The sequence below is a fragment of the Myxine glutinosa genome, chromosome 11 (assembly GCF_964187855.1).
Source record: "Myxine glutinosa chromosome 11, kmMyxGlut1.1, whole genome shotgun sequence".
NCBI lineage: Eukaryota > Metazoa > Chordata > Myxini > Myxiniformes > Myxinidae > Myxine > Myxine glutinosa.
The window spans coordinates 35,412,080-35,433,178 of NC_136271.1; the positions used below are offsets into that span (position 1 = coordinate 35,412,080).

Below are 21,099 nucleotides of genomic sequence, written 5' to 3' on the forward strand. Positions count from 1 at the left end.
CCGCCGTCCGAGGCGACGCCCACGACGCCCGAGCGCCCTGCGCGGTTGGAGGCCGAACTGCCGGTGCAACTGGCGGCCGCCACGCCGCGCCGACCGCTTCCGACACGACGGCCGGGGCCTCCACCTGACCAGGTGTGGTGTTATTACCACGCCAGGTTCGGACACAAGGCTCGGACGTGCCGACCCCCGTGCACTTTCGGCAAGTCGGGAAACGGCCGGGCCGGCGTTCATTCCCAGCCATGAGCGCCGGCCACTCGGGCAACTTGCTTTTTATTCGGGACAAAGCGTCCGGGCGGCGTTTCCTTTGTGACACCGGCGCCCAACTGAGCGTCATACCCGCCTCCGAGCAGGACAGGCGGGACGCCGTTTGCGGCCCCTCTTTGGTCGCTGCTAATGGCTCGGCCATACGCACTTTCGGCCCGCGCGACGTCACCCTCTGCTTCGGCAGCCAGCGCTTTCAGTGGACCTTTGTGACCGCCTGCGTCCCCATGGCTTTGCTGGGCGCCGACTTCCTCTGCGCGCACGGGCTGCTGGTCGACGTCAAACGACGTCGCCTTGTCAACGCCGAGACCTTCAGCTCCCTGGCGTGCACGATGAGCAGCTCCGCGCCGACTGAACTGGCGTGCGCCCTCCCGACGGCGAACGAGTTTGCTCGCCTGCTCGCGGAATTCCCGGCCCTCACGCGGCCGACGTTTTCGGCCGTCGCAGTGCGGCATGGGATCGAGCACCACATACCCACTACGGGCCCGCCGGTCTACACCAGGGCCCGCCGCCTCGACCAGGCCAAGCTCGCCGTGGCAAAGGCCGAGTTCGCCGCGTTGGAGCACCTCTGCATCGTGCGGCGCTCCAATAGCGCGTGGGCCTCCCCACTGCACATCGTGCCAAAGCCGGGGGGCGGATGGCACCCGTGTGGCGACTACTGCCGCCTCAACGACGCTACCACCCCCGACAGGTACCCGATCCCACACATCCAGGACTTTTCCGCCCGTTTGGCGGGACGGGTCATATTTTCCAAAATTGACCTGATACGGGGATACCACCAGGTACCTGTCCGGGCGGCCGACCGACGTCCCGAAGACGGCCGTCATCACGCCGTTCGGCCTGTTCGAATTTTTGAGGATGCCGTTTGGCCTCAAGAACGCGGCCCAGGCGTTCCAGCGCTTAATGGACGGCGTGCTGCGCAACCTGCCATTTCTTTTCGTCTGTCTGGACGACATCCTCATCGCCAGCACGTCCCGCGCCGAGTACCTCCTCCACCTCCGAACACTGTTCGGTCGCCTCAGCGAGCACGGCTTAATTGTCAACCCGGCCAAATGCCACTTCGGCAAGACGACCGTTGACTTTTTGGGCCACCGCATCACCAAGACCGGGGCCGTGCCGCTGCCGACCAAGGTCGAGGCCATCACCACGTTCCCGCATCCCCGTTCCATTAAGGCCCTACAAGAGTTCCTCGGCATGGTGAATTTTTATCACCGATTCGTGCCCCGCGCTGCTCAGCTCATGCGGCCCCTTTACGAGGCCCTCCAGGGCAAGCCGGCCAAGCATGACATCGTTTGGTCCGCGGCCATGGACGCGGCCTTCGCGAGCACAAAACGGGCCCTCGCCGACGCAACGCTGCTGGCTCACCCGGTGCTCAACGCACCCATCGCCCTCACTATGGACGCCTCCAACTACGCGGTGGGCGCCGGCCATGAACAATGGGTGGACGGGGTTTGGCAGCCACTCGCTTTTTTCAGCCGGCAACTCCGGCCGAACGAGTTAAAATACAGCACGTTCAACCGCGAGCTGCTCAGTCTATTCCTGGCCGTTCGCCATTTCCGACACACCTCCTGGAGGGCCGCCCGTTCACGGCTTTCGTCGACCACAAGCCGTTGGTCTACGCAATGGCCAAAGTCACGGAGCCGTGGTCGGCCCGCCAGCAGCGCCACCTCTCCGCCGTGTCGGAATTCACCACGGACATCCGGCACGTCGCCGGCAAAGACAACGCCGTGGCCGACTGTCTTTCTCGGGCCAGCGCGAACGCGGTCCACCTCGGCGTGGACTTCACGCTCATGGCGGCCGACCAGACCACTGACGCCTCGGTGCAGGCCCTCCGGGCGGCGGACACGGGCCTCCGCCTGGCCGACATCCCCTTCGCGGGCACCGTCCTGCTCTGCGACGTCTCCCAGGGCCAGCCTCGCCCCATCGTGCCCGTTTCCTGGCAGCGCCGCATCTTCGCCTCCATCCACGGCCTTTCTCACCCGGGCTGGAAAGCTTCTCAGAAGCTGGTGTCGGTGCGTTTCGTCTGGCACGGCCTTCGACGGAACGTCCGCGACTGGGCCAACGCCTGCACGGCCTGCCAGCGGGCCAAGGTCCACCGCCACACCCAGGCCCCGCTAGCACCTTTCACCGTGCCTGCACGGCGTTTTGACCACGTCCACGTGGACCTGGTGGGTCCCCTGCCCCCATCGCGGGGGTTCACCCACCTGCTCACCATGGTGGACAGGACCACCAGGTGGCCGGAGGCCGTGCCCCTCACCTCCACCACCACCGCCGACATGGCGCAGGCGTTCATCGCCACCTGGGTCACGCGCTTCGGCGCACCGGCGGACATCTCGTCCGACCGCAGCCCACAGTTCACGTCTGAACTTTGGGGCACAGTCGCCCACTCGTTTGGGGTCACGCTGCACCGCACCACGGCCTACCACCCCCAGGTCAACGGGTTGTGCAAGCGGTTTCACCGCTCCATGAAGGCCGCACTCATGGCCGGCCTTCAGGACGACGGTTGGACCGACCGGCTGCCGTGGGTCCTTTTGGGCCTCCGCACGGCCCCCAAGGAGGACCTCCGGGCGTCCGCCGCCGAGCTTGTCTACGGCCAGCCGCTCCGCGTCCCGGGCGAGTTCGTGCCCGACGCTACCAGTCCCTGGTCCGCCGCACACCAGCGCTCGGACCTCCAGGAGGCCGCCCGACGATTTGCCCCCGTGCCAACGTCCCGCCACGGTGACCCCCAGTCCTACGTCCCCCCGGCGCTTCGCACAGCGGAGTACGTCTTTGTGCGTCATGACGCGCACCGGGGGCCACTCCGGCCGCCGTACGACGGGCCGTTCCGGGTCCTGCGACGGGGCGACAAGTCCTTCGTCGTCGACGTCGGCGGCCGGTCGGACCGGATCTCTGTGGACCGCCTCAAACCTGCGCATGTGGACGTCGACCGACCACCACGGTTGGCCCTTCCTCCGCGGCGAGGCCGCCCCTCGTCCACAGTTCCCCCCGCTCGACCACCCACCACCAGATCGGACCCCACGACCCTCCAGGGGTCGCTTCGGCCGGGTCATCCGGACCCCCCTTAAATTGACCCTGCCGGTGCAGGTCGATTCTGGAGGGGCGTGTGTAGCGGTTCCCGCTGAATGTACACAATCGCCTTGCACCTGCCAGGACGCGGCCAGGGCGCGATCGCCAGGCCGGGCTCGTCCGGACGGGCCCAGACGCGCCTCTCCTGGGCATGCCCGGACTCGCTGTTCCCGGGCACGCCCGAACCTCCCGGGCACGCCCGGTCTCGTCTTTCCCGGGCATGCCCGCTCTCGCCTTTCCAGGGCTCGCCCAGAGCGCCCGGGCACGCCCAGCCTCGACTTGCCAGGCCGCGTCCAGGATGCCCGGGCATGTCCAGACTCGCCTTTCCAGGGCTCGCCCAGAGCGTCCGGGCATGCCCGCTCTCGCCTTTCCAGGGCTCGCCCAGAGCGCTCGGGCACGCCCAGCCTCGACTTGCCAGGCCGTGTCCAGGACGCCCGGGCATGTCCAGACTCGCCTTTCCAGGACTCGCCCTTGACACCCGGGCATGCCCGGTCTCGGTTTTCCCGGGCAAACGCCCCGGCATAAATGTGTATATATATTGCTGCCCGATAAACGGGCTTGTCAGAATACCTGAGCTGTTTTGTTTCAATAAAGCAACTCGGACGAATTCCGTCTTTGGTCGCGTCAATTCTTTCGACTCGCGTTGGAGCGCAGCTCCTTCAATACCATAAAAATAAACAGGAACAAATACACAAGCATTTCAGCACTTACTGAACATCTCGACTAATTCAGAGCTTTCCTTTCCTGGCCTTCAAAGCTGCGAACTTGTGAATCACTTCATCGAAATCAATGCCTTTCGCCAACTCGCTTTCAATTGAAAATATCGCAAGATCGGAAAGCCTTGACACTGCAAAAATTTGGTGTCACCGCCTCTGATACTGATAGTGTCACCCGGTGCGGTCCGCAACCCTCCGCACCCCCCTAGTGACGCCAATGGATCCACCGCCCAATGTACACGCACGAAAGTACGCCATGTTGTGCGGGTAGGGTTAGGGTGCTCCGTTCCTCACCCTGCATTCCCATACGTTTTTGTTGGAATATCAGACTATTTGATCAATTTGGGAACATTTTAAAGGGTTGTTCGGGGGGGGGGGAGGGGAGGGGGACGTTTCACAACATGTCATAATGAACACAATAAATGTACTGTATGTGCATATATGTTTATTTATTTGACGAATATACTCGGGAAAGTCCATTATTGAGGAATACTTTTTTGAGGAAAACTGGAAAAACACTAATTTCTCTGGAAGTTCAGGCAACTTAAGTCTGATAAAAATTGCCAAAATGTCTGTTCATTCGGTTTTCGTTTAGTAACGCACGGACACCAAGTAAACGGCATCAGTGAGTGTGTCCATTAGTAGTGAGCGGTCAGTATTTGCAGAATCGTCGAAACGACACCGATCATCCATTGATTGATGAGAACGAGACGACGTCGGATGTTGAAGGCGTCGACTGGAGGGGTAAACGTCACAGAAGCACGTGCACACTTTTCACGTGACGTCATTGCTCCGAGTGAGATGAAGAGGCCTCGCTTCCAGTACAGGAATGTCCATTATTATCTCCTCATCAGCGTCGTTTCCCTTGAGGTAATTCAAGAATAATCCTTATCCTCCCCTCTGGGAGCGTCATGTGTCTTGAAACCGGATTTTAACAAACAGGTCAATGGCTTCCAATCAAAATAGACGAATAAATGCTCGTGTCGTGATCCTTCGGTGTGGTGTGGGGGAGATTGTCGCTTCCCATGAGCGACCGCCATTAACCATTATTCCCTGCGAGCGGACACGTGACGTGACGTCGCATTGTCGGATGAGCGGTGCCTGAGGGCGGATAACCCCGCCCCCCGTGCTGCGTCCCCACATTTACCAACCCCCTCGCACACCTCCGTGCGGCGCATTCTCCGCATCCGAAATCCTCACCAAAAACATCATTGAAGATGTTAACGAACTTTTATTACATTAGTCACCTCATTAAATATCGATAGTGTTCTCAGTGTATGTACAACACACACCTCTCACCCTAATTACATTAATATAATATTCACACCAAACATCAGACAATGCAGACATATAGCTCCCGATGCCGAGCGAGATCTGGTGAGGTAGCCACATTCGACTATGGCTACCTGTCTCATCAATAACCCCATGAACCCGTCAATACTTTCCATTAATTCCACGTCTCCTGAAAACACCAACCATAACACGTTCCGATATCGAAATAACTCCATTACAGTTACACCCTCTCGACATAACATCAAATCTATAGCTCCTCTGATTGGATTGATATTATTCATATATATCGATAACCTGTATTATATAGACACCGACTTTGTATTACTCGTCATCACGTGTGTATCCAATAGCGTAAAGGGGAGCAAAGCCGCCACGAGGACATAATGTGGGAACAGACTCACCTTGGAGTAGATGCAGGAGGCAGGTAGAGGTAAAGCTCACACGTGTGAACAATGTCTCACGAGGCGCTGGATGTCTCTGGTGAATGAGGGGCGGGGGGTATTGGAGGGCCTGGCTCTGACGTCATGCGTTGACTCCGGCAACGTGCTTGTTTTCAGCTGGTGAGCTTGCCAGTTCTACACTACTCTGAGTACTAGGCTACAACACTACTACTACGATTATTACTACTACTACTATTACTATTATTACTTCCACTATTATTACTACTATTACTATTACTACTACTACACTACGATTATTACTACTACTACTACTACTATTACTATTATTACTACTACTACTACTACTATTACTATTATTACTTCCACTATTATTACTACTATTACTATGACTACTACTACTACTACTACTACTACTACTTATATTTCTTCAACGACCCACAATATCCCCCACTTTCTTTGTGGGTCCGCTGGGGACCGTTTTTGGCCCAAGACTTTCACGAACCGGCTGGCCAGGCTTGACATTCATGTGGAGGTGACAATAATGTCATTTTTTTTAAAAATGGTGCTTTTGATAACTCCCTCCTCTGCTCTTTACGAAGGACACCGTGGGATCTTTAATGTCCACAATCTCATGTTGGCAGACGGCACACCAAGTTTGACGTTCATCCGTGGGAGGACGCCATATTTATTTTATAGTCTTGCCTTATAGTTATTTTATAGTAACTTGTAGTTATTGTCTCATGTGTTATAAATCCAATCTAAGAATGTTGCCCGTGATCATCTCGTGCCCTGTCCCAGACCCATCTACACCCCGAACCACCTGAACTTCGTTCCAGGTGAGCTAAAAACGACATTACTTTCCGGTACACCTAATACTTGCAGATTACTGTGTTTGCTCCCCTCCCCTCTCTTCCCTGTTCATTCATTCTCTTGATTATTGTGTTCAACTCGTGTCCCACTGTTTGTTGTCGTTTCACCCTCAGTCACCTGACCTTTGCATAATAAAGACACTTGTGTTCTGGTGTCGTACCAGGATTTAGGTGCTGCAGCATGTCACATCTTCCATTTAATGGGAGAAATGAAATCTTAAGTACAGCCCATTGGGCCACTCAAAGCTGACAGAAGAACAGATAGTAAATGGACATACACTACTCATCGACTATGGTGGGATGTTTGAAAGGACAATGCAAATTAAAGCAACTAGTGAGATACCTGTGCCACGCACGGGTGGGAGGTCAGAAGCAAACGGACAATGCAGAAACGGCGAATGCTAAAGCATGAAACTAATGAATTCCACATTCCTGTAGCACCTTCAGACGTCACATCAGACACCACATCAGACATGGACAGCAAGTTTGTGAAGGACTTCCATGAAAAACGTACCCGTTCGCAAACAAACAGGTACGTGTGTTCCATTCCTAGTCAATGGCAAATCTGCATATGGCGATCCGCGAATATCACACTTAGAACGTAAAACCGTCACGGCATTCCATCATTCACTTGAACTCGATATCTCTTTTTTCATTCCAAACAGCATAACTCCAATCACAAATTAAATAACATTAATATAAAAAATAAACTTTTAACAACATTCGTGACATAAACAAATATATAATCCTGCCTGATGTGAAGTTCCGTACGGTTGGGTGAATACAATTACAAATTCAAAATCGTAATTGTATTCACTCAATTCCAATCATCAATTGATACTTTAACAAAACGATTAACACGATTAACGTTTAACGATTTAACATTACGATTGAATGATGGTTGTATTGGGATATTATCAAACCCGCACATTTCGTAATCTGTCCACTTCCGCATTCGCGGCAGGTTGATAATTCTCATCAAAATCTAAACAGTATTTGTAGAATTTCAATAAAAGCCACATCAATGTTCATATCGGTAAATATTATTCCATCGTGTTTGGAAAAACTGGAAAATTGGAAAAATTGGAAAAACAATACAGCCTATTTTACTCCAAGGGGTCCCAGGAATACCCACCCAAAATATCGTTGCGATCGGTTCAGCCGTTTTTGCGGTACCTGGGAACGGACGGACGGACAGACAGACAGAGACGGACATTTGGTGAATTATAGTAAGATTAGATAGACACAGATGATGTTCCAGGTAGTAAAACAAAGAAACATTTTACATATTCGAAAATTTCAAAGAAGAATTGATGGGGTGGGCGGATGGGAAGCTTTTTAGAGATGCAATATTTGCGAGCACTTGATACCGGTACAAAATCATCCGAGACGGTGATACTTTATAGGGCTTTATTGAATTTGGGAGGCACAGCTAATGTTTAACATCCAATCAAAAACAATCTTGATATCACGATTCTTTTGAACAACACAAACCAGTAAAAAGGCAAAACAAAAGGATTTCTATCTCAGAAACATTTTCCATATTTTCAACATGTTTTGTAGACATGGACAAAGTAACTGTGTCCACATCTATCATATCTTTCATTTTCATGATAATAATAACAATAACATTGCACATCCAATATTGATTCAGACATCTGCAGGACGTAATATTTTAACTAGCAAGCGCTAAACGAGTTCAGGATTTAACCGAATCCACATTTCACATTTGCAGGATGAACCAGCAGGTTCGGTGGAGAGACCTTGCTCGATTTGGAATCGGCTGTTGCACAATTCTGGTGAGTTACGTGTACATATTTGGCAAGAAGAGTTCAGAATTTGCTTGTGGAGAGGAGGCATTAAATACACCTGCCTTGTTCAGCTCCTCTCACGCCATCGTAGCAATATAATTCATGCTCGAGTCAGAGATCATAAAGAAGTGTTGACATGATGTTTGGTGGCAAAGGGGAGAGGAGCTGTTTATTATTAATTTTTTTAATACCAATAATAAACAGCTCCACTTTTAATTGTTTAAAAAAAATACTTTAATTTAATTTAAACTTGCACTATTAGTTGACCATCTCCGCGCCACCATGGGCACGTTTACCTTTGGCTTCATTTCACAATAATGTAGAAATCATTTCAAACATCTGTAAGAAAGGACTACTTCCTGCAAAATAAGCAAAATGCATTTTATTAATATATCAAAAAAGTCGATTTGTTGCTCGAATGAAAACTGTGGGCTAATAAACCATCCCGGAGAGTTAACTGGCTATGCTTATGCACAATGGATAACAAGGTTGTACAATGGCGTTAATTAGCAGCGGAAAATAAAATGTTATTACTCTAAATAATTTATAGTTTTTGTAAATTTGGGATGATTAACTAATGTTGCTTCGGTGAATCCTCATTTGACCTCATCACGAATAATGGAACCTATCGGCACTTTAATATGAATAAAAGCTGGGTCAGGAGGCCAAATAAACAAACTCCAAGAGAGCATGGGATACTGATTATGCAAAGCAACATCAGACTTTTGGTTTTCAAAGGATAAACATAACAAACCCCTCGGATAACCATGACGTACATTCACTGTGACCTACTAAAAACTGCAGTGTGCAAAACTAGTATTTGGAAAACAAATCAAAACGTGGGGAGCAATTATTCTGAGGTCTTGCCTCTATAAAGCGGCGCCGCGCGGCTCATGGCCCGGGATCGTTCCTCTCTAGCTCCGCGAGTTGTTCCCGTAGAGCCCAAACTCGTGCCTGCAGATGTGTATGTTTGGTTGCCAGATGCCGGGTCTCCTCCCGTGCCCGTTCCGATTCCGCTGCACCGCGGCACCAACGCAGGAACGCACCTGGAAATGAAATTATTCCTCAACGAGATGGCCTTGAGCAAAGAATATGACATTCGGCCACCTCGCTGTGCTCTCTTTACTCATCGAAGGCTTGGCATTACCCCCTGGCTGGCAGCACCTCACTGTAACCCACTGGTACTTCTGTGGTATCTTTGTACGAAATGTACTTCATGCTGTGATTTTATGAAATTATAACACAATATCACTGTCCATTCAAACTTGCCATCTGTGACCCCTTTGAAATCCGTGCTTTAGCAGCTTTTGTAAAATTTCTACCTTCAATTCATTTTGGATCTTCATTTCTCATTGTAATGTGTATAAACAACAAGAGCCATGGATCTTGTGCATCTCCTCTTCCCCTCTCCCCCATCCCTTCCAACCTCATTCCCATTCTATCATTCAACTCTTCTCTAGACGTCATCAAAACCTCTTCCTTCTTTTTCATTGAAGAATGCTCACATTGGAGCCTGTACTTGCAGACCATGCAGGACTTGGACATGAGGAGACATCATTACACTTCTAAAAGTGTTGTCAGGACGTTAGCAGACAAAGGACAAATCAACAGCACAAGGAATTTGAAGCTGGGATCTCAGCATCATGAGTTACAGATTAATTAGGAATGCCAAACAGGTTAACACGGCCATCCAAAGACAAAGCTATTTGTTCGACTCGATGGAATACTGGTCTCTGTGAAGGCTTGTGATGATCTGCATTGCTGATCCTCAGTCCGGTGGTCTACACTGCATTACATTTACTATTAAGGAGAATCCTAGGCTACAGGTAGAAGTAGACTACACTTGCCGAACAGGAATGAATGAATGAATGAATATGAATGATCGTTTTAAGGCTATTTTTCCCCGCTACAGCGGGGGTTAGCCTTGCGGGCCCCATTACAATCATGGTTCCCTGTTTTGAGGCAGTTTTTTTTTTAGTTTTTTTTTATGACCGGATGCCCTTCCTGGCGCCAACCCTTAGTCGCCTCTTACGATGCGCAGGGATACGGTGTACCTATTCTAAATCAGGGTACACACCGGGATCATTCATCCCAGCAAGCTGGTACTCAATTTGCCGACCTCGGAAGGATGACAGGCTGAGTCAACCCCCCTGCCATTAATTCAGCGATGACCAGGATTCGAACCCAGGATCCTAGGATCCCAAGCCATCACCCTAACCGCTAAGCCAAACGAACAGGGTGCAGATTATTACCCTCGGCACAATGTGATTGACAAGAGCCAGAAATAGTTAGATTTGAAAAGTATTTTCAAGCAGATCCGGGACTAGCCACTTGTAACCTTTACTAGTCCATGGGTGTTATGATTAGCCTTGCGCCAGCACACCGAGTGATAAAAATCGAAAAAGTGATCATGTGTAGATGTAATATGCTCCTAAGTATGTGTCTACGTAACTACTTCCTGGTTTGTAAATCACCTTTCTTTCTCTCAACATGAGAACCAGACTGCAAACTATACAGAGACCATGGTAATCAGAAGTAATAGTACATTGAGCTTGGCCCACCTTCCCAAAAGTGCAGGCTCTGTGGAGCCACCGAAGGCCAAATGACACGACTGTTGGGTTCATAAAGTGGGTTCAGGTATCGTGGCTGCACGGTTGGTTGGTTAATCCAGGACCACAAGGACACGGTTTTGTGCTGAAGCTTCAGCTGTTTCCTGTAAGTAAACATTGAGTTACACTGAGCATGTGGATACCAAGATCTTGCTGGTGTCTTTACGATGAGGTTAACCCATTTCTCTAGTGCAAACCCCGAGGCCGGATGCTCAAGCAAGCATTCTATCCAACAAGATACAGCTGGCAAGGGGTGCCTTTTAAATAGAAACAGTTACAGAAGCATAATCTTCAAACAACAAGACAAATAACATGATGAAATTGAAAAGGTATTATTGGGAATAACAAAGAAGCCAAAGCAAACCTCAGAGCATTTTCTTCAAACTGGGAAGTTTTGTTAATTTTCCTTTTCCATATAAACAGGTAAAAAGGAAAAAATATTAAAAGGAAAAGAAAAGGACAATCAATTTCACCATTAGTTTCGTATTCACAGTTGTATTAAGTAGGATATAGCACAGGCATGATGGACCAAGAGACTTTTACTCATGTCTTGAGTATCTTCTGAAGATACTTTAGCAAAAATAAACCTGTTGTACAAGATGGCCAAGTCATAATGGGAGACTCACAGCCAGCACGTCTCAGTTATGGAATATGTTCTTACAGACACATCAATGTGTCTGTGAGACTTCTGGTGGTTGATCAGAGTTCAGATCAGGAATGGTTGATCAGAGTAGTGATGGCAATGTACAAAAGAGCGTGCACAGCTGTAAGGACGAAGGACGGGAACAGTGGTGAGTTTGAGGTGAAGGTGGGAGTGCATCAGGGGTCGGTACTAAGTCCACTACTATTTGTAGCTGTGATGGAGGTGCTGGCTCAGAACGTAAAGGAGGGTTTACCGTGGGAGTTGTTGTATGCAGATGATCTGGTGTTGATTGCGGAAAGTATGGATGGACTGAAGGAAAAGATGAACAAGTGGAAGGAATGTATGGAGACAAAAGGTCTGAAGGTGAATATCGGAAAGACGAAGGTGATGGCAAGTGGTAAAGCATGTGGTGAGGTGGAAAGAACTGGGAAGTGGCCCTGTGCTGTGTGTAGGAAGGGTGTCGGAGTGAACTCCATTCAATGTACAATGTGCGCTGAGTGGGTTCATCAAAAATGTAGTGGTCTGAGAGGGTCATTAACCAGTGTGGCAGCTACATTCAAATGTAAGGTGTGCACAGAGGGAGCTGCAGATGGAGGAAATGTTGAGTTGGATCTTGGAGACGGCGTGAAGCTGGAAGGTGTGAAAACATTTTGCTACCTCGGAGACATGCTGAATGGAGAAGGTGGATCAGACTCGGCAACGGTTGCTGGAGTGAGATGTGCATGGAAGAAGTTTCGGGAACTGAGTGGCGTGCTGATGAGGAGGGGAGTGTCGTTGAAGCTGAAGGGAAAGGTGTATGCTGCATGTGTGAGAAGTGTTATGATTTATGGGAGCGAGACATGGGTAAAGAACGTAGAGCAGCAACGAAGGTTGGAAAGGGTGGAAATGCAAATGGTTCGATGGATGTGCGGAGTATCGTTGAGAGAGAGGAAGACAAATTATGTATTGCGAAAAATGATGGGAATAGAGCCTGTGATTGATGTTATGAAGAGGAACAGGTTGAGATGGTTTGGTCATGTGTTGAGGAAGGATGAAAGTGACTGGTTGAGAAGAGTGATGGAAATGAATGTAGAAGGAAGTAGAGGACGGGGAAGACCGAGAAAGACTTGGCCAAAGATGGTGGAAGAAGAAATGCGGGCAAGGGGGTTAACAAGGAGAGATGCAGAAAATAGGGCAAGATGGAGAAGATTGTCATGGGGACCCGCAAGGCTAACCCCCGCTCTAGCAGGGAAAATGGCCTTAAAATGCATGTTGTGTTGTTGTTGTAGACACATCAAGAAATTTAAAAAATCGATTATAGCAATGTAAACTTGAGATAAAGATAACAATCAAGCAAGCATTTCGACTTAACTGCTTTTGATCACAAATGTCCGCATCTTCAATGGTAGGGCAATACGACTTCATGACCGTCAGGCCCACCCTTACCTCCCGAGCTCACCTCTCTTGCTCGTTGCTTCCGAGGAAGGTGCCAAACTGAGAGGCGTAAGAGTGCTCAAAGAGGCAGATAAGGAGTTCTTCAGAGAACGCAAAGGAGCAAGGGAATTGCAGAAGTAACTGGTGACAACAATCCAAGAAGAGCAGGAAGCTGGGTGCCTGATGGCGCGTCTTGGTGGAATAAGCCGAACGAGTGCAACGCTCCTGGAATGGGTGACCAGCCTGGCAAAAAAAAAACGGATATTATTTCAGAGATCATATCCTGGATTCAAAAACGTTGATCTGCAGGAAAAACGAATGCTAAAAATACTCTCTCATTTAAGTGGATAATTTACCAAGTGGTCAATGACCGAGTCCATTGGAACGAAACATGCATCTGATCTAAATCTCCACCCAGTTTTGTCTCTGTGGCTCAGTTATTTCGACATTAGAGGATTTCTTACATTAAGGTGTTTTGTGCAGAGGTCTTTCTGAATCACTGACTGTTAGTTGTGTTATATGAATAGATGAAATGAACAAAATGGTGACTGATGTTTGCCAACCCCGGTGGGAAGCAAGGAGCTTATGTTTTGAGTGTTAACTGTTAGGCGGAGCTGAGCTCAACGTTTTGTTGATTTCATTGCCGACACCACCAAAGGTGGATGGAGGTAATGGTTTCACCCCTGTCTGTCTGTCTGTCTGTCTGTGAACAAGATAGCTCAAAAAGTTGTGGACGGATTCAGACGAAATGTGGCAGAGATGTAGCGTATGTGACAAGGACGAAATGAATAGATGTTGGTGAAGATCCGGATTCGGATCTGGCTACTAGAATTTTAAAAGTGATTCTTCACCATTGAGTGATAGGGCCAAAAATGTTACATAGCAAGATATCTCAAAAAGTTGTGGACGGATTTGTAAGAAACTTGGTGGACAGGTTGTGTGTCTGACAAGGACAAATTGATTCGATTTTGGTGAAGATCTGAATATTGAGTCGGATACGAGATTTATTTAATTTTCTAAGTAATTCTTCACCATTGAGAGATCTGGCGAAAAGAGATATATGAATGAATGAATGAATGATCGTTTTAAGGCCATTTTCCCCGCTAGAGCAGGGGTTAGCCTTGCGGGCCCCATGACAATCATGGTTCCCTGTTTGAGGCAATGTTTTTATGGCCGGATGCCCTTCCTGACACCAACCCTTGGTCGCCTCTTACGATGCGCAGGGATACGGTGTACCTATTCTAAATCGGGGTACACACCGGGATCATTCATCCCAGCAAGCTGGTACTCAATTTGCCGACCTCGGAAGGATGACAGGCTGAGTCAACCCCCTTGGCGTTAATTCAGCAATCGATCAGGATTCGAACCCAGGATCCTAGGATCCCAAGCCGGCACCCTAACCGCTAAGCCAACACCAGGCTCGAAAAGAGATATATATTACATGATATTTTAAAAAGTTGTGGACGAGTTGGTTAGGTGACAAGAACGAGCCAATTCGATTTTGGTTCAGGTCCGAATGAAGATCTGGCCTATCAGTGGGATGCAAAACATAAACTATTCAGCCTGGCGGAGGTATGCTCTCTTCCAAGTGCCGTTATAGTTTATATTTTTCTACCTGTCTGATGATACAGATCGACACCAGCCTTCAGGAAAAGACCAGTTCTTCATACTACTGTTAGTTGTGTTAGTTTTCAGTACTGAAGTAATAAATACTTGTTGTTTTGTCCAATGTTCATATAGCTTTTATAATATTGCAGACATGCATTATTGTATTCTTTTTTTGATCAGTCACTTGTACTGTAATCAAATCCCCCTCTCCCACCCCCTCCCCCAACCCCTCCCCTTGCCTCTCAGATCACACCCCAACACAGGACCACTTGTCAAGTACGATTCCAATAACCCAAAAGTGCAATGCTCTGGTACCTGTAGCCATTCACGCTCCAGCAGTGTGAGGAACCCTCGAAGACTCCGAACCTCGGGATGCAGTATTAGCTGAGCTAGTGCAGTGACCTGTAATGTTGAGTCAGTTCCTTCATTGCCGTGTACGAGAACAACTGTTCCTTCACTGCAAGCAAACACAATACATATCCAAAAGCTCACAGTGCACACAGGCCACACATACAAATAAATCCATGGTGAGGAGGAAATTCCTCCTTAGGAAATGCCCCGCTGAGTGCAGTAATAAAGGCGGAGACATTGTTGTGGCGTCGCTGGTACCCCAGAGTGTCCCAGGAAATGACTGGACTTCCCCAAGCTCAGTAGCTGTGTTTATCTCGTCTAACAATCCTGTGCTGTGTCTCATATCTCAATCTGTATGTACATGTGTGTGCAGAAGTTCCACTACGAGCCTTATATCATGTTTTTTTTAAACCATAACCTTCCCTCTCCCCACCTATTTGCTTCATAACTCCTCCCCCACTCCCACCCATTTGCTCTATAACCCCCAGATGACCAGTTGCTTTATAAACCCCCTCATTTGCTTTGATGTTCCAAGAGTCGTTTGATGCGAGAAACAAAATCAAATAATAAAGAAAAGGATGGTATGCTCTGGGATGCAAATAAAAGTGTACCGTCAAAGGAAGGGAAAGGGAAGCGTTTTCCAAATGGACAAACCGATCGAGACACTGAGCAGCGACACAGGCCGTCGTCAGCACATCCTTAACATGGCCCAGCCAATTGCACGCATCGAGACGGCCGAGCCAGCGATCGACCCCGGCGCTGGTGTCGTTGCACGCCTCAAGCAGTTTCACGAAGCTCTCCTGCAGCCCCTGCGGCCTACGCACAGTGAATCATGTAGGAACAAAATGAAATGCGATCAATTCATGGTTGATAATCAGATTTACAGATCATTAAAGGTTCGCAACCTGTTCTGTTAGTGATTATCACAAAGCACTTTGGTTACACCAGTAAATGTAGGTTGTCCTGTTTGTCGTTCTGATCAGCACAAAATTCACAATTGAGATCCCAGATTCAAATCCCACATACTGTGTTAATTTTTGTATTGTCTACCCATGTGCTAGTAATTCCTTTTCAAATTTACATACTTTTTCAGAACTTATCAATGAAATTCTCGCCAGATTATCCATGCTTGATATGCAGAGACTTGCTTATCTGCCAAAATGCTGCAAATATGAGTTATAACAATTGTAATAGTTGACTGCATGGTTTTTTTTATTGCCAAGATGTGCAATAACGAACCCCTACCTCAATCTTTAACTGTCCAAATATTTTCAGAAAAGACCTCCAAGATGTTTCTGAATATGTCCATCAAGGTACAGGATGATAAAATAAAATTATTTCTCAAGGCAAAATATAATGGAGGTTGTTGGGGGGGAGGAGGGGGTGGAGTTGATTTTCCACTTTGCAGATGATGCCACATTATGCTGCACAATACTCTGGCAATTCAGAAAGCTGCTTCAGTGCCGGCGAGTCTGGCAGGTCACTCAGGCAGATTGGCAGGGACTGCAAGCAGCCATCACACTTCAGCACTGGGCTGACAAGATGGCCAAGAGGTATGCACACTCACTAAGCGGTCAAGCCTGGGTTTGAATCTCAACCCAGCTATAAACTGTCATCCCAGCGTTTCAGAGGCACCGATTCATCAATGCGAGTGCTGTCCTTTGGATGAACGTTAAACGGGCGTCCTGCCTGCCAGCATTAGTTGGTGGACATTAAAGATCCCATGGTGTCCTTCGAGAAAAGTAGGCAAACTATCTCCGGCGCAATGGCCAAACTCCTACCAGAGCCTTTTGTGCAGTTTCTGATGCACCACTGCATATACAGTCGTGGCTAAAAATATTGACACCCTTGCACTTTTTAAAAATAACTCACAATTTTGTCTGAAAATAAGTTGTAATTGACGAAAGTATTTTGTCTCCACAATTCTTTATTTCACTGTTAATATTACAATGAATGAATGAATGAATGATCGTTTTAGGCCATTTTCCCCACTAGAGCGGGGGTTAGCCTTGCGGGCCCCATGACAATCATGGTTCCCTGTTTGAGGCAATGTTTTTATGGCCGGATGCCCTTCCTGGTGCCAACCCTTGGTCGCCTCTTACGATGCGCAGGGATACAGTGTACCTATTCTAAACCGGGGTACACAACACCAGGCAACTGTTAATATTACAGAACCTTTGTTTTTGATTCAGAACTTAATATATCCTTTTAAATTAGAAAATAAAAAGAAATGGCATTGACAAAATTATTGACACCCAAGACTTAATATTTGGTAGCGAAAAATAAGGGCAAATGTGCAGTGAAGCGCTTCCTATAGCCATGAATGAGCTTCCTACATCTCTCTATTGGCAGTTTGGCCCACTCTTCTTGCAAACTGCTCCAGTTCTCCCAGATTTATAGGGTGCCTTCTCCCAAATGCTCTTTTCAGATCTCCCTACATGTGTTCAATGGGATTTAGATCTGGACTCATTGCTGGTCACTTCAGAACAGTCCAGCGTTTTGTCTTGAACCATTCCTGGGTGCTTTTTGAAATGTGTTTGGGGTCATTGTCCTGCTGCAAGACCCATGACCTTCGACGGAGACCCAGCTTTCTGACACTGGGTTGAACATTGTGCTCCAAAATGCCTTGCTAATCTGCTGATTTCATGATGCCATGCAAACATTCAAGGCATCCAGTGCCAGAGGCAGCCCAGCAACCTCAAAACCTCACTGAACCTCCTCCATGTTTGACTGTAGAGAAGACGTTCTTTTCTTTGAAGGCTTCATTTTGTTTTCTGTAAACAGAGATGATGTGCTTTACCAAAAAGCTCTAATTTAGTCTCATCTGCCCACAGGACATTCTCCCAGGAGGATTTTGGCTTGTTCAGGTGGGGTTTGGCAAACCCCAGTCGGGCTTTCTTATGTCTCTCTCTCAGAAGTGGGGTCCTCCTGGGTCTCCTACCATAGAACCCCCTTTCATTGAGTTGGCGATGGATGGTTCGAGTGGAAACTCTCGTACCTTGTGTCTGAAGGTCACCTTGAATCTGTTTGGCAGTTGATCGAGGTGCTTTCTCTACCATCCGAACAATCTTTCGCTGCAATCTTCTATCAAGTTTTCTCTTGCGGCCATGTTCAGGGAGGTTAGCTACAGTACCATGGGACCTTAAACTTCCTGGTAACATTGTGTACGGTGGACACAGGAACATCAAGGTCTCTGGAGATGGACTTGTAACCTTGAGCTTGTCCATGCTTGGCCACAATCTTGTGTCTGACCTCCTCAGACAATTCTCTGGTTTTCTTTCTTTTCTCCATGCTCATTGCGGTACACACAGTGACACAAAACAGCAGAATGACTCCTTTTCTCTATTCAAACTGGTTGAATGAGGGATTTTTATATTGCAAGCACCTACAACTCACCACAGGTGGGTTCAATTCCAAAGTAAAGGAGAATCACCTGCTTGAAATGGAATTACTTCCAAGAACTTCAAAAAGGTGCCAATAATATTGTCCGGGCCATTTTTGGATTTCTGTGTGGAACAAGCTAAGATGTAGTAGTTTTTTTTTACAGCTTTTTTTGTTTTGTTCCACTGCGAACCAAGGAAATACATATGTGGATACCAAAATGTTTTTTTATTTCAACAATTTTCTGGAAGAAATGGTGTATTATTTGAAAAAAGTGCAAGGGTGCCAATATTTTTGGCCAAGACTAACAGCAGAAGACAGTGCAGTCCTGGAGCACTTCACAGTTTTACTATACGAGCGAACAAGCAGTTTAGAGGAAATCAACGAGGCACGTTGCGAGCTGTTCGTCAAGAGATGACGGGGGATGGACAAAATCCCTCCTACCAAGGATGGTCTGGTGCATCACATGCACAGAGCTGTCTATCAAGATAGACACTGCTGTGGGCAACTTCTTAGCCCCAAATAGCTTCGCCAAATCTTGGCTGGAAGTAGCCCCAAATATGCCATCTCCAGCAGACTGGGGGTGGACCAATCCCAACGAATGGAATCTACTGTGGACAACACTTCCCCGGATGGTATAATCCTCTACATGGACCTTATAAACCTTATATGGACATAAAAAAGACTTGAGGATAAAGTATCACCTTTCAATGGACCTGTGGATACGCCTCCATTGCGGATAATGTGCATCAGGTTCAAATCCACCACCGCGAGTCTTCGCCTGCTGCGCAACTTGTGGAGAACGAGTGTCGAGGATGTAGCCTCGCTTCCCACTTGTGCCCAGTGCCGCATTGACTAACCGCTCATCTTCCTTGCACCGCCGCATTACCGCACCAATTAATGGCTGCCCACAGCGTAGCAAGGCCTGCGACAGAAAGACAACCAGCTTTCCACTTAGACATTAGCGAAGAAGGATGGGAGTGGTGTCTCTCGGTGGGAATAGTGCAAATAAACCTTGAAGGTGTGTGTGAAAAACCAAGTGTGCAAAGTATTGTTACGTTTGTGGGGGTAGAGATGAAATACCTCAGGAAAGGTCAGATGGTTTAGCTTAGCATGGACCGTGTGACGCAAAGAAGAAGCCCACCTCGATGTACATAAGCAGGGTAAATGTTCAGGTTAAGAGCATAATGTCACCACATGGAGGGTGGTTTTTGTGTTAGTTAAATAGGGCGTAAGATTAAAAATTCCCAGTATGTATTGCCTCCTTTGATTTTTCCCTTCTGTTTTATTTCAACTAAAAAGGGCCGCCATTACGAACGACAAGAATGACGAAAGGGCCGCCATTCACCCACAACACCGTCATGCCGACAGAGACCGGAACATTTGCCGGTCGGCATGTAAACCCTGCCCCCCCTGAACATTCTCGATGAGAGACCAGACTCCGCCCCCAAGGACCGTAATTGACAGGCCACACCCCGAGCTTCGTCGATGGGCGTCAAGAGGGCCGTGAGGCTCCTCCCCGAAGGGGATGACGGGTCGGGGAGATGGACTGATGTGATGGGGCGCGGGAATTGGTCGGGTGTGACGTCAGCGAGGAAAGGGGGGGGTGTGCCCTCCCTCCACTGCCCTCCCCCCCTGCCTCCCCCCCCCCCTTCCCCCCCTCCCATTCACTCTCTCTCGTTCTGGGCTTCATGGCGAGCGGTCGCATTTTTGTCTCTCTCTCTGGTCTGGCGTTTGTGGAAGCGGTCGCATTCTCTGACTTTCTTGGTCCTGGCTTTTGGTGCGAGAGATCACGCTTGGATTCTCTCTCTCGCTTGTTCTGACCGGGTTGGAGGACAGTGATCCCGAGCGGTGGTGCTCCCGGACACGTTTTGCCGCCGCTTCACGGCTACAGTGTCACATGGCGATTCGCGACATCCTGTGCGCTTCCCACATGGAGGCTCAGGGCCCGGTCACAGTCATCCTCATCGGCACAAGAGAGTATCGGCCGACTTACCGAACCATTTAATTTTCTTTTATTTCTCCCTGTGTTGTGTAATTGTGTCGGACAGAGGATCCTCAAATTACGAATTGTAGTTTTTACCTCAACTTTAATTTTTATTGCGTCACGTTTATTTTAATAAATTCATGATTTGTTGCATCTCACTTTTTTTTGTCGTGTCCGTTTACTCATTTGTGGGTTCGAGGAATAAAACACCATTGCGGCCGTATCAGATAAGGCTTCGGACCTTTCCTGCGCGTGTGAAAAGATGATCCCGCCAAGTTCAGGTATACGCCTCGGAGTTAAAGCAACGTTCGGCTATTCGTCTGAGACCGATCTTCATCGGCCACGGACTTGACACTTAGACATTCGTGAAGCAGGATGGGAGTGGTGTCTCTCTGTGGGAATAGTGCAAATAAACCTTGTAGGTGTGTGTGAAAAACCAAGTGTGCAAAGTATATTGTTGGCCCCTTTCAATTGCCCTTGCTGAATGACCAAATTTTTTTACAAAGGAACAGCGATCAAATTTTAAGCAACTGCATGAATAAACCAGGTAGGTTGGCAGGTGTGAAGGTATGTGGGTGAGTTGAAAGTACCATTGTGGTAATGGAGAAATGTTTGGTCATTGTACTGTCTCACCCTCAAGTCTATCCCCCACCCTCTCCTTTCCACTCTGACATCCACACTTCCTCAACC

At 48.4% G+C, this 21,099-nt stretch overlaps 2 protein-coding genes and 2 long non-coding RNA genes across 8 annotated transcripts in view; 2 read left to right on the forward strand and 2 right to left on the reverse strand.

Annotated features, from left to right (window-relative positions):
- Positions 1-5,861, reverse strand: part of LOC137418092 (L-threonine 3-dehydrogenase, mitochondrial-like) — a 51,381-nt gene extending 45,520 nt beyond the window's left edge. Inside the window, exon 1 of the mRNA XM_068104055.2 lies at positions 5,738-5,861. The gene's annotated coding sequence lies outside the window, so the exon portion shown is untranslated. The remainder of the gene's footprint in view (positions 1-5,737) is intronic.
- Positions 4,774-8,405, forward strand: LOC137418093 (uncharacterized). Its single transcript, XR_010982560.1, has 3 exons — positions 4,774-4,913; positions 6,536-6,573; positions 8,342-8,405. It is a non-coding gene; the product is annotated as an uncharacterized LOC137418093 (long non-coding RNA).
- MTMR9 (myotubularin related protein 9) overlaps positions 8,003-21,099 on the reverse strand; it is a 41,746-nt gene continuing 28,649 nt past the window's right edge. For all 5 annotated transcript variants that reach the window (XM_068100185.2, XM_068100186.2, XM_068100183.2 and 2 more), the window contains 6 exons: positions 19,127-19,347; positions 15,696-15,857; positions 15,006-15,147; positions 13,108-13,325; positions 10,979-11,130; positions 8,003-9,463 (listed from right to left, as the gene is read on the reverse strand). In XM_068100185.2, coding sequence (XP_067956286.2) covers positions 9,309-9,463; positions 10,979-11,130; positions 13,108-13,325; positions 15,006-15,147; positions 15,696-15,857; positions 19,127-19,347 — 1,050 coding nt within the window. In that variant the 3' untranslated portion in view covers positions 8,003-9,308. The remainder of the gene's footprint in view (positions 9,464-10,978; positions 11,131-13,107; positions 13,326-15,005; positions 15,148-15,695; positions 15,858-19,126; positions 19,348-21,099) is intronic.
- Positions 9,459-15,563, forward strand: LOC137414673 (uncharacterized). Its single transcript, XR_010981923.2, has 2 exons — positions 9,459-9,598; positions 14,937-15,563. It is a non-coding gene; the product is annotated as an uncharacterized LOC137414673 (long non-coding RNA).